This window comes from Rhinatrema bivittatum, chromosome 18 (genome assembly GCF_901001135.1).
Source record: "Rhinatrema bivittatum chromosome 18, aRhiBiv1.1, whole genome shotgun sequence".
NCBI lineage: Eukaryota > Metazoa > Chordata > Amphibia > Gymnophiona > Rhinatrematidae > Rhinatrema > Rhinatrema bivittatum.
Genome location: NC_042632.1, coordinates 10,120,074 through 10,134,086, shown reverse-complemented (window position 1 = coordinate 10,134,086; position 14,013 = coordinate 10,120,074). Strand labels below are relative to the sequence as shown.

At 43.9% G+C, this 14,013-nt stretch overlaps 1 protein-coding gene across 4 annotated transcripts in view; it reads right to left on the bottom strand.

The window, feature by feature from the left end:
• Positions 1–14,013, bottom strand: part of KCNIP1 (potassium voltage-gated channel interacting protein 1) — a 516,519-nt gene that overhangs the window by 17,045 nt on the left and 485,461 nt on the right. For all 4 annotated transcript variants that reach the window (XM_029583871.1, XM_029583872.1, XM_029583870.1 and 1 more), the window contains exons 5-6: positions 13,147–13,254; positions 9,917–10,021 (exon numbers count right to left, since the gene is read on the bottom strand). In XM_029583871.1, the coding sequence (XP_029439731.1) occupies positions 9,917–10,021; positions 13,147–13,254 (213 nt within the window). The remainder of the gene's footprint in view (positions 1–9,916; positions 10,022–13,146; positions 13,255–14,013) is intronic.

Here is a 14,013-nt window from a genome sequence, read left to right as displayed (position 1 = left end):
CATGACTTGGGTTTGTTTATTAAAATTTCTGAATTGCTTTGTGCAAAAGCTCTAAGCAATTTACATAAAATCGTGCATAATAATCAACAAATAAAATTGACAAAATTAAACATAAAATGACAAAGTAAAAAATTGAACAAAAACATTAGTAATCTAAACAAAAAGAATTGGCAGGTTGTAAAAGCCTATAAAACTGTTAAACTGTGCCCAACTATTCTCCACAGTGACATAGCATAAGGATTGGGACTCATACAGCACAAAGCAATAGAGATGTGAATTGTGTGATCGATCGTCTTAACGATCGATTTCGGCTGGGAGGGGGAGGGAATCGGATCGTCGCCGTTTGGGTTTTTTAAATATCGTGAAAATCGTGTAAATTGAAAACCGGCACACTAAAACATCCCTAAAACCCACCCCGACCCTTTAAAATAAATCCCCCACCCTCCCGAACCCCCCCCCCAAAATGCCTTAAATTACCTGGGGTCCAGTGGAGGGAGGGCAGGAAAACCGGCACACTAAAACAACCCTAAAACCCACCCGACCCTTTAAAATAAATCCCCTACCCTCCCGAACCCCCCCCCAAATGCCTTAAATTACCTGGGGTCCAGAGGAAGGGTCCCGGTGTGATCTTTTACTCTCGGACCTCCGGTGCTTGTAGAAATGGCGCCGGCGCTACCTTTGCCTTGTCATATGACAGGTCAAAGGTAGCGCAAAATGGCGGCGCAAAATGGCGCCGCCGTAGACAACACGATTCGACTGCAGGAGGTTGTTCCGGACCTCCGCTGGACTTTTGGCAAGTCTTGTGGGGGTCAGGAGGCCCCCCAAGCTGGCCAAAAGTCCCTGGGGGTCCAGCGGGGGTCCGAGAGCGATCTCCTGCCGCGAATCGTTTTTCCGTACGGAAAAACCAAAGGTAGCGCCGGTACCATTTCTACAAGCACCGGAGGTCCGAGAGTAAAAGATCACACCGGGACCCTTCCTCTGGACCCCAGGTAATTTAAGGCATTTGGGGGGGGTTCGGGAGGGTGGGGGATTTATTTTAAAGGGTCGGGGTGGGTTTTAGGGTTTTTAGTGTGCCGGTTTTCCCGCCCTCCCCCTTCCCCTCCCCCTTCCCCCGATTTACGATTTTTTGACGATAAATCGGGGGAATTGTTATTGTATCGCGGCTCTAACGATTTTTGACGATTTAAAATATATCGGACGATATTTTAAATCGTCAAAAAACGATTCACATCCCTACAAAGCAATAAAAACAGTATACAGGGTCTACTAAATAAACGCTCGATTCAGCAAGTATACCTTCAGGTTGGCTCTAAATTTCTTTGAGCCTCAGGGACATGGGATTTGAATTCTAAAGAATAGGTGCTGCTACAGAAAAAGCACATTCTTTAAATGCTAGCCTAGCTGTTTTTACTGAAGGCACTTCTAGCAGGCCTCTTTCCTGAGATCTAAGGCTTCTCATTGGTTGATAAATACGTAATAATGAGTTAACCCAGGGGAAAGAAGAAGAACTAAGCAATTTATGAGTCACGAGTAATACTTTCATTTGTCCTCGAAAACAGACTGGAAGCCATTTGAAAGCCAACAGAATGGGAGAAATGTGATCCTGGCATTTCGCTCCAGTGATTAAACATGTAGTGGGATTGAGAGGAAGTGGTTTTAGTTAGTTTGGGACGTCCAAGGTATAAAGAATTACAGTAATCAATGAGCGGGAGAACTGATACCTGGACCACTAAACTTGAAATCATTCAGTACAAGTAGATTCTTTAAACCATGTAGTATTCTCAATTTGAAAAAAAAGAATCTTTATGACACTTTTAATCTGTTGATGAAATGATAAATCAGCATCTAACCATACTCCCAAACTTTTAACATGGGATGTAATGTTGAGATTACTTACCTGATAATCTCCTTTTCCTTAGTGTATGCAGATGGACTCAAAACAAGTGGGTATAGTGTGCTCGTGCTAGCAGTTGGAGACGGATCTGACGTCAGCACGGTACATATACCCCCGCAGAAAGTGCAGCAATTCAGTAATCTTCCTTGCAAAAGCTGTAGCTGACCGATCGATTAAATGAACAGGATTACCCTGACCGATTGATAGTAGCTGGAGACCGCCAGTGTTCTCAACCGGAAGGCGTCGACACCCAGCAGGGTGGATGCCCTATTATAAGAAAAACATGGCTTACCATGAGTCGGTGAATTCCCATGTATACTGGCAGCCGGGCGGGATGCTGAGTCCATCTGCATACACTAAGGAAAAGGAGATTATCAGGTAAGTAATCTCAACATTTCCTAGCATGTAGCAGATGGACTCAAAACAAGTGGGATGTACAAAAGCTACTCCCGGACTGGGCGGGAGGCTGCCCAAGGTCCGTTCAGGATTGCCCTCACAAATGCTGTGTCCTCCCTGGCCTGGACGTCCAGACGATAGAACCTGGAGAAGGTATGGAGGGAGGACCACGTCGCCGCTTTACATATCTCTGCAGGCGACAGCATCCTAGTTTCTGTCCAGGAGGCTGCTTGCGCTCTGGTAGAGTGAGCCTTGACCTGTAGAGGTGGTGGTTTCCCTGCTTCTACGTAGGCTGCCTTGATAACTTCTTTGATCCAGCGGGTGATGGTTGCCCGTGAGGCCGCTTCCCCTTGCTTCTTCCCGCTGTGAAGGACGAACAGGTGGTCCGTCTTTCATACTGCTTCTGACATTTCCAGGTATCTAGACAGTAGCCTGCCGATGTCAAGATGGCGTAGTATTCAACCTTCTTCCGATTTCTTCAAACCATCCGTGGTAGGCAAGGATATGGTTTGGTTGAGGTGGAAGTGTGAGACCACTTTGGGTAAGAAGGAAGGAACCGTGCGAAGATGGATAGCCTCTGGAGTGATTCTGAGAAACGGATCACGGCAGGACAGTGCTTGTAGCTCTGAGATGCGGCGTGCTGAGCATACAGCCAGCAGGAATACCATCTTCAAAGTTAACAAACGAAGGGACAGGCCTCGAAGGAGGAATTTAGAATTTGGAAACACACTCAGCGAGCGTGAGGTAGCTCCAAACTGCTTTGGAGACGGAAATTACTGAATTGCTGCACTTCTTGCGAGGGTATATGTACCCGTGCTGACGTCAAATCCGTCTCCAACTGCTAGCACGAGCACACTATACCCACTTGTTTTGAGTCCATCTGCTACACGCTAGGAAATAGGAAATTGAATGTTGTTTAGGACTAGATAGACAGGGTCAACAGTGGTACTGGAACGCTTTATGAGCATGAATTCTGTTTTGGAAAGATTCAAAGAAAGTTTATTAAAATGTAACCACTGTTTAATTGCAGACAGACAGATACCAATGTCACTGACGGTCTCCAACCAGGTGGACCTCAACTTAATAAAAAATTGAATGTCGTCCATGTAAATTTGTTAGCTGTCACACAGATTTGACAGGATCTTGCATATTGGGACTAGGTAGATGTTAATTAATAAGGATGATAATGCAGATCCTTATGGTACTCCAGTGGAGTTAACAAACTAGGTGGAGCATTGTTGATCTAATCAAATTTGTGAGAATCGATTTGATAAATACTATGAAAACCAAGTAAAAAAAATTGGCCAGATACTCCGAGTCCCTTGAGGCGGGATAGTAGTATGTCATGATCAATGGTATCAAATGCTAAGGAAATATTTAACATGACTAGGACATATGAATGTCCATAGTCAAGTCCACGTCTAATGTGATCAAGGAGAGAAACAAGTAAAATGTCAGTATCAAGAGTGTCCAAACTATTTTTTAACATGCGTGCATATATGCACGTATGTTATAAAATGGACATGTCTCCAGATGCTTGTCGGCAAGCTCGCGCGCATGTGCGCCTGTGCTCCAGTATTAAAGTTATTGACTTAGGGAATAGTCACTGCTCATTACCAGCTTTAGTAGCATGGGATCTATTTAATGTTTGGGTACTTGCCAGATACTTGTAACCTGGATTGGCCACTGTTGGAAATAGACTGGGCTTGATGGACTCTCAGTCTGACCCAGTATTTATTTATTTAACATTTTTCTATACCGAACTTCAAGACAAGATTCATATCAGACCGGTTTACATGGAACTAGGGACTAACAAAAACATAACCATATAACAGGAAGGCCGAAGCGCAGTTACATATAACAGGGAGATAGAACTTGGGGGCTAGAGTAGCCTGGAAATAAAAGGACAGTAAAAAACTAGAGGATGAGAACATATATCTATACTGTGGCTGGACCGGGCATTTAGCCAGTTGGGCTGAGTCTGATAAGGAGTAATGTTGAAATATTAGAACTTAAGGGAAGGCTTGGAGGAAAAGCCAAGTCTTGAGTTTTTTTCGGAAGGTTAGCAGGCAGGGTTCCAATCTTAGGTCAGTCGGCAGGTTGTTCCACATGATGGGGCCCGCTGAGGAGAAAGCCCGTTCTTTGGTGGAGGTTAGACGTGTGGATTTAGTTGGGGGGACTTGAAGGGTTCCTTTATGTGCTTCTCTGATGGGTCTTGCAGATGAGTATAGTTTGAATGGGAACTGAAGGTCTAGATGTAGTTGGTTGTGGATGAATTTGTGGATTATGGTGAGTGCTTTGTGCAAGATTCTGTATTTTATTGGCAGCCAGTGCAGGTTTCTAAGTATGGGAGTGATATGAGCTCCCCGGTTGGTGTTGGTTAAGATCCTGGCTGCTGAGTTCTGGAGCATCTGTAGTGGCTTGGTGGCAGAAATCGGGAGTCCTAAGAGGAGAGTGTTACAATAGTCAGTTTTAGAGAACAGTGTTGATTGGAGGACAGTTCTGAAATCCTGGAGATGAAGAAGGGGTTTGAGTCTTTTCAGAACTTGAAGCTTGAAGAAACAGTCCTTAGTGATATTGTTGATATATTTCTTTAAGTTCAAATGGTTATCAAGGATGATTCCTAAATCTCTAACTTGAGTGGTCTGAGGGATTGAGACTGTCTGATCGGAGCTGGCTGAGCGGTCGGGGGAGATAAGAAGGATTTCTGTTTTGGCTGCATTGAGAACCAGGTTCAGGCTGGTGAGTAGGCTGTTAATGGACTTAAGGCAGTTCTCCCAGTAGGAGAGTGCTTTTGGAAGGGATTCTTTTATAGGGATCAAGATCTGAACGTCGTCTGCGTATAGGTAGTGAATTAGGTTTAGGTTTGTGAGCAGCTGGCAGAGGGGCAGTAGGTAGATATTGAAGAGGGTAGGGGATAGAGAAGAGCCTTGGGGAACGCCTAGAGTAGATTTGAAATTAGGGGATTCTTTGTTATTGATTGTAACCTTAAAACTTCTGTTATTGAGGAAGGAGTTGAACCATCTGAGAGCGTATCCGGATAATCCAATGTCTGAGAGGCGATTTAGGAGGATGTTATGGTTCACGGTGTCGAACTCCGCAGAGATGTCTAAAAGGACAAGCAGGAATGAAAGCCCTTTATCTAGGCCCAAGAGGATGTGGTCTGATAGAGAGATGAGGAGGGTTTCAGTACTGGATGACTTATGGAAGCCATACTGGGAAGGGTATAGGATTTTGTGTTCCTCCAGGAAGTCCGAAAGCTGTGTGTTCACCACTTTCTCTGTGAGTTTCGCTAGAAAAGGGAGGTTGGATATGGGTCGGAAGTTGGAAAGCTCTTTTGTGTCAAGGTTGGGTTTCTTCAAGAGGGGTTTAAGGGATGCTGTTTTAAGATCATCCGGGTTATTCCTTGGGCTAGGGAACAGTTAATGATGTCAGCTAGTGATCTGGAGATAGTGCCTGGGATGAGGAGCAGGAGTTTTGTTGGGATGTGGTCCATCGGATGGCTGGATGGTTTCAACTTCTTGAGTGTCAATTCTATCTCCAGTGGGGTAGTGGGCTCGAAGGAGTCTAGGGTGGTTCTGGGGGAAAATGTAGTGGTGAAGTTTAGAGCTGGTGGAGTTGAGTTAGTAGGGAGAAGCGCTAGAGTGTTTGCAATTTTATCCTGAGAGAAGAGTACTAGTTCATTAGCTTTGGATTGAGCCTGATCGTCAGGAATGGTAGGGGGAGAGGGTTTAGTGAGTTGAGATACAAAACAGTATGTCAAATTTTCCTTGAACATAAGAAGTTCTTTATCATAAGTTCTTGAACATAAGAAGTTCTTTATCTCATCAAGGTATTGGCTTAAGAACATAAGAAGTTGACATACTGTTTTCCTATGTATACATGTATACATAGGAAAACAGTATGTCAACTTCTTATGTTCTTGTATACATAGGAAAACAGTATGTCAACTTCTTATGTTCTTAAGCCAATACCTTGATGAGATAAAGAAACAGAGTGGTTTCTCGAATAGGACCAATGAAAGTCAGAAGCCTTTGTCTGTGTGAGTAGATAAAAACATAAATTCCGTTCTGGGTCACAGCAATGGTTCATTGAACCCAACATCCAGTTTCCAACAGTGGCCAATCCAGGTCACTTGAAAGTACTGTTATGGTTTTGGATATGTGGGCCCTGGGCCGAGGTGAGAGATGACACCGCCCACAGGGAGGAGCCCCGTGGGCCTCACTGTCTGTAGGCGGAGTCTCAGCTAGGATGGACACAGCTTTGGAAGAAGTCTTTATTACCCAGGAATAGAGAAGCACAGCCCGAGGAGCGGGAGGTGCAGAGGGAAAGGAAATGTCTGAGAAGAGGGATTCCCAGGCAGGATAGCTCAGACGTAGATATCTGGTGAAAGTCCAAGGAGCAGAGTTCACCGTAGTAATCTCCCTGGAGTGATGACGTAGTGTTGACCCGTAGAATAGAATACTCTATAAACCTTACCCTCAGCGAGGGTGACAGTACATCCACAAAAAGATGGTAGTGTTAAGGAACCCATAGAGAAGTCGATCGAGGAAGTGACTTGCAGCGCAAGGTACACCGAGGAGATTCCTCTATCCAGGTATGAACGGTAGTGGCCCGAGGATCGGGGTACACCGGAGAGGCTTCTGTAGTGATGGAGTGGTAAAGGCCTGCAGTGCAGGATACACCGAGGTGATTCCTCTTTAGACTTGGTACAATAGTGGCCCGAAGTACGGGGTACACCAGAGAGGTCTTGGTAACGATGACGTGGTAATGGCTTGCAGCGCAGGGTACACCGAGGTGGTTCCTTTTAGGAGTAGATACGGTAGTGGCCCGAGGAACACCGCAGAGATCTCCACGATAACAGGTTCAAGAGAAATCCATGAAGTCAAGGACTCACTGATTGGAAGTTCTAAGCGAGATTCCAAGGTTAGGGAATAGCAACAGTTCTAGGTAGAAGGCCCTCCGAGGAGCGGATAGCCAGAGATGAGGTAGGGCCCCTGAGGAGTGGATACCCACGGCATCTCACCCGAAGTGCAGATACTGGAATGGAAGCCTGTTGCGAGAGATGTGGATTCAACGAAGAGGGAACTCTCTGCTAACTCGTTGATAGGCAGGGCCAGCCAGCTTAAGTAGAGCTGAGTGTAGACGTCATCCAGAGGGGACGCCCCCGAGGTTCCCGCCATGACGTGCTCAAAGCTGACCCGTGCACATGTGTGCCTAAGAGGTTGTGGAGACAAGATGGTGATCGGCAATGCCCATGCTGTCCCGGGAACAGCAGGGATGTCGATAATAACTAGCAGAGGCTGCCATCTTCCCTAATGGTGCCAGAGATGAAAAAAAAAGAGGTGAGCATAAGTGGTCGCAGCCGTCTGCGACCGACGGGCATAAAAGTATCTGGCAGGTCCAAATGGGAAAGTCCCTTCCCTATTGCTCATTCCCAGAAGTAAAAGTAGTGATCCCTACTTCTGCCAAGCTAATTGTTAATGGACCTGCCTTCTAGAAACTTAACCAAACCTTTTTATACTTCACTATACTATTAACCTTCAGCCTATCCACAGCTTCCTTGTACATGGATGAAAACATACTTTTTAAAATTTGTTTCAAATTTGCCACCAGATCACTTTGAGTGCGACCACTGCTTATTTAAATGTTCTCAGTGTGCTTGTGCAGCATGTAGTTGTTGTAGTCTTCACATGATGAAAGTGAGTTACTTCCATCAATTGAGTGAATGATCCACTTTTCTCCTCCCTTTTATGTCAGATGCAAAATTTTCCAGACTGTTATTATAGTCAGGCATGCACTTCTTCCTATGCTGCCCTAGAAATGCTAGTCTTAAGCACTTAGAAGAGCAGCATACGATCAAAGTGAAGAGAAACCTCCTTCCATCGAGGTTTCCACTTTGTGTCAGAGTTATGATTTGTGTAGAAATAAAAATGGCTGTCAATAATGGGAGAAAATATTGGTTACTACACAATAAATACAGATTGTGTTGTTATTGAAATATGCACTTTCAGACAACTCTGCATGGCCCCATATATGCACATATATGGCTGAGAAAAGATCTCTACAATATTTTATAACCTGCGTGTTTCAAGTTTGTGCAGACTTTAAAATACACACGTCTACACTCTTACATACGCACGCATGTTTTCTTAAGAGCGAATATCTGCAATGCATTGAAAGCACATACTTTCCCTTTATATTCTAAAAACTTGTGTATATATTTCATACACAAAATATGTTGTGACTTGCTCATGTAAAACCCTGTCTATGCGTGGAAGTCGGTATATTTTAATACATGCATGTGTACTTGAAATTACCAGTTTGCCGAAACCAACGCCAATTCACCCAGTCCTTCTCCAGGTCATCAAGACCCTCCTCGTTTTTCACTTTGAATCCCCCCCCCCCCCCCCCCCGGATCTCCCAGACCTCCCACAATACACACGTGATATCAATTGCGCAAGATAATTAGCAGGGGTTAAAATACACAAATAGGTTGCCAAATGTACGCACATAAGTCTCTTATAGAACAGCAACTTGCTCGTATACCTTTTGGCCCCAGCCAGAAACGCCCCTGGTCCACCTGTTTTTTGTCACGTGTAAATTTATCCATGAGACCGAAAATATGCACATATTTTTGATGTTTATAAAATTAATCTCTTAGGGGCGGATTTTAAAAGGAGCGCGAATAGCCTACTTTTGTTTGCGCTCCAGGCGCAAACAAAAGTACGCTGGATTTTAGTAGATACGCGCTGAGCCGCGCGTATCTGCTAAAAACCTGGATCGGCGCGCGCAAGGCTATGGATTTTGTATAGCCGGCGCGCGCCGAGCCGCGCAGCCTACCCCCGTTCCCTCCGAGGCCGCTCCGAAATCGGAGCGGCCTCGGAGGGAACTTTCCTTTGCCCTCCCCTCACCTTCCCCTCCCTTCCCCTACCTAACCCACCCGCCCGGCCCTGTCTAAACCCCCCCCTTACCTTTGTCGGGGGATTTACGCCTCCCGGAGGGAGGCGTAAATCCCCGCGCGTCAGCGGGCCTCCTGCGCGCCGGGACGCAACCTGGGGGCGGGTCCGGAGGGCACGGCCACGCCCACAGACCGCCCCGGGTCGTAGCCACGCCCCCGGGCCCGCCCCCGACACGCCCCCTCCGAAAACCCCGGGACTTACGCGAGTCCCGGGGCTCTGCGCGCGCCGGTAGGCCTATGTAAAATAGGCTTACCGGCGCGCAGGGCCCTGCTCGCGTAAATCCGCCCAGTTTTGGGCGGATTTATGCGAGCAGGGCTCTGAAAATCCGCCCCTTAGCTTCCAATACATGAGAGCAAACATCAGAAGGAGTGCAAAGATACTTTGCTAGATGTTCCTTCCACAGACTATGTTCTCCTGCAGTCTTGGATGTGATCAAGCTTTGGAAAAGCATTTTTGCTGTTAGCAAACACAAGTCCTGGTAAACTACAACCAGAAGCAATGAGCAAACTCTAATTAGTACTAGCTGTGCATGGATAAAGAAACTTCTAAAACCTGCCAAAAACTGAAGAAAAATAATAATACTCAGCACTAAACAAATTGGGTAATGGATAACTACTGATTTTGCTTGCACCAGCAATCTCACGCCAAGTCCATTGCATGTTACCTGGAAAAATATGTCTACGTGCTGCCTTGGAGCATCTTCTTTAAGAACAGGGTACGTGTATTTTCCCATCATGTCATAGATTGCTTTAACTATATCCATCATTTCCTAAAGGAGGAAGACAGAAAAGTTATTCCCAAAACTTCCTAATAAGCTTCTCTTGATGCTTTCAGCACCCAGCATGGCTGATACCTCCCCAAAGGTATGGATCCTCTACCAACACATATACAGGAAGTTCTGCAGTGGAATCCTCTGACAGCTCCAGTTGTCCATGAACTATTCACTAGAAAATATTCCTCCATCAGTCAGAAGAACCTACTGTAAACTTTACAAACTGCTTTGGATTAAGAATATGCACAGATATTTATAGCATTTCTCTCTCACTTTCTGATATCAGAAGCCTGTATTCGGCACAAATGGTGGCTGGTCTGGAGATGTCCTGGAACATTTTCCTTTTATGCTGCAAAAAAGACACTTTGGTTGACTTGGGAACTATTCTGGTCTGCCCCACAGATAGTTACTCCTATATATTGTGGTAAATTTTAAAACATATGCGCCGGCGTACATGTACGCGCTACCCGGCGCACACACATGTATGCCCGATTTTATAACATGCGCGCTAGTGCATCTTGCGCACACCGATGCCTGCGGCCTTCCCCCATTCCCTTCCCCCTATTCTAACCTTCCCACCCCTTCCCCTAACCTTTCCACCCTCTAGCCCTATTCTAACCCCCCCCCCCAACCTCTATCTTACCTTTTGCGCCTGCCTCTGGGCAGGCACAAGTTGCGTGCGCCAACAGCCTGCCGGCATGCGATCCCCCGGCACAGCGGCAAATGGTCGCTGTGCCAGAGGCCTCTGGCCCTGCCCCCTCCCCTCCCCTTTTTTAAAGTCCCGGGACTTAGATGCGTCCCGGGGCTTTATGTGCATCGCTTGGGCCTTTATAAAAAAGGCCGGTGCACGTAACCCGATTTACGTGTGTAGAGCTTTTAAAATCCGGCCCATTATTTTTTACAGGCTTCTGAATCTTGCAGGATAGAGACCCATGTTACTTACAGTCAAAGCAAAACAGATCATTCAGTGGGGGAACATCCATGTCCGTGTAATTAGACCATGAAGAGGATAAAAAGTATTAAACTAAAATATGCCTCCTGAAAACATGTCTAGAAAAGTTGTAAAATGTCTTTTCTCACCCCCAAAAATTGATTTTCCTTTCTAGAGTGATTTTTTTACAATCTTACTAAAACCTCTGAATGAAAATTGCAGTTCAGTTGTTTATAAGCATTTGATTATTTAGTAAATTTATGTAATTCCTGTGCAGATACTCCATAATATTGTTCCTTGTTTGGACTGTAGCAATAAGGAGTCCTTGTAAATCAGCACTTGGATGGCTATGTGCCATAAACCTTTGTACGTTGAGACATAAGAACATAATCCCGTAGACTGGATTTGTAAACATCCCTACTTGTAAATAAAACCCTAACTGATGGCCTGAGCTGGACTTATTACTTAGGATTTGACTCACAATAGAGCCAGTGTAATTAAGTGCGCTGAAGCTGTCGCGGGTTTGTGCACGCCTCTACATGCGTTTGTATATGCGTTTTCCTGTGCAAAGCCCTATACGGGTATTTAATAAGATTTTTGTCTGCGGGGAAAAAAGCTCATACAAATGCACTTACTGACCGGCGTTTTTTGCTGCACAAATGCATGCGAATGGGCATGAAAAGGAGGTGATTATCTATTTACAGGCAATGCAGGGAGATTGGGTTAGTGCGGGTTTTTTAATGCTGGCTTTTAGTGCCTGAGTCAGGGAAGAAGTTAAGTGAAAGCTCCAGGGTGGAGATCGTCTTTTTGATGCTTTTGCAAGTGGTGGATGGAGCTGGTAGACAGAAGGCAGCATTTCCGATCTGCATTTCATGTTCTCACAGGTGGTCGGAGCATGATCATGGAGGGGTTAGATATTGCTCTACCCACCTTCACATCAACTTCTGGACAACCAATTTATTCATTTTTTTTTTAAAGAAAGGCTTTCGCCCTGAGAATCAATTATTGGTGTTCACTCGCCGATAGGTGTCTGCGTGGTTTTCTGTGCAGATGTCTGTGCGATTCACTACATAGAGCCATGAGCACTCATTTCTGTGTGTATTATGGCGTGTTTATTTGGTGTGTGTGTGTGGATTTTATGCGCATATCTAATAAGCATATGCTGTCGTTATTACAACCCGCACTGCTGCTGAGCGCAGATTTCAGCACGGGTCTTTCTACATCAGCCTGAATGGAAGTTAAAGTATAGTTTCAGTTTACAATCTGTTTCTCTATAGGGTTATTCATCCACAGAGGCTTGGTTAGCCTTAATCAGTAAATGTTTCACTCTCTTAGTCCTCTACATTATCTGATCGACCACTCACTATTAACAAATCTAGAACAATATATTTTTTTAATTTTATTATTGAAGAGTATATTATTTATGTTTTGATTTATTTTAGGTAATTGTATTAAGAACTGTTTTTTGATTGATTGTCATTTTAATTTAGTTTTATTATATTCCCCTTGTCTATTTTATCTTTTCTATCCTCTTTGGTTTTTAGTGTATCCCTGCTTGGTTAACATGCTTTACAAGTGCTATATAACATTTTAATAATGATAATAATATAATAATAATATCCTGTGTCAAAGAATATACTCCTAATGGTTATTTTGGTATTATACAGTGCTCTAAAGCAGAGCACTATATATAAACTATTATGGTAAAGAGATGATTTAGCGAGTACTGTACTCCTCTGATGGGCTCTGTACTCTCTGGCCATCCCCTGATCCATCCATCCTAGAGGTGGTAGCTCTGTATCTCCATGCTCAACTCTTGACCCATTCAGTTACACAGAAGACAGGTTCTATATCCCTTAACCATCTGATCCTAGAGGTGACAGGCTCTGTATGCCTGTGCTTGTCCCCTGAGCCTTCCACTCCTAGGGATCACAGACTTTGTATCCTTGTTCCCATCCCATGACCCATCCAGTCCTAGAGGTGATGGGTTCATCTCCTGAGACATCCAGTTCTTCTAATACTTCCGTTGCTACAATTAAATATTTATATAGTGCAAAAGGTGAATGCAGCACTATGCTGGAGGTGATAAACTCTGTATCCCTGCCTCTATCTCCTGAGACAAATTACTTTCAGCAGCACAGATCCAAGCATGAAGGAATTATTAATTTGTTGAGGAAATGACTGCAGTTACCTCTTTGTTTATGTATCCATCCTTGTTGATATCGTACAAATTAAATGTCCACCTTAATTTTTCATGGACTGTTCCTCTCAGCAAAATTGACAGAGCCATGACAAAATCCTATTAAGAAGGTAAAAGGGGTGATTGTAAATGAGAAATACAGAAGAAGTAAAAGATGCTGTAGTAACTAAAACATTATAGACAGGGGGCAGCGGTGATAAAGTAAAAAGCAAAAAGGGAGATGTGATCTGTTGGTTTAATTGTGAGTCAGGAGAAGTTCATGAGTTCAGATCATGCGACTCCTCTCTATTTATTTCTTTATTTGTTTACACCACTAGATCGCTTTATTTTTGGTAACTCAAAGTGATTTAAGAGACATCTGCAGAATCACGTGACAATGCAATTCCCAGACTTTAATCCATTACGATAATCTAACAAATAATACAATATAGTATTATAATCATTATTTATTTCTTATTATATGTCTCAAAACCATTCACAATAATGTCTTGTCCACATTATTGTGTACAAGATGTTATATGTTACATTTTTTAAATCTGCTGTGCATAACAATATTAAAATAGCAGAACAGAAATTTGTTAAATAAGATAAAAATAAATAATAAAACATCATAGACAAAGTAAAATCTATATACAAGTGAAAATATGTACTTACCATTAAAAACTTTATTCTAAAAATAATACAGCATAACTAAATCTGTCTTTTCTCACCCTTTATGAGATCTACATTCATACAGAAAACCATGAACTAGAATCTGCAACTGAACTGCTGCAAATTCCATCAGCTAGGACATAACAGACTCCAGATACATAGAACTAATAATGTCCCCCCAAATACCAATATAAATACAATAAGAAG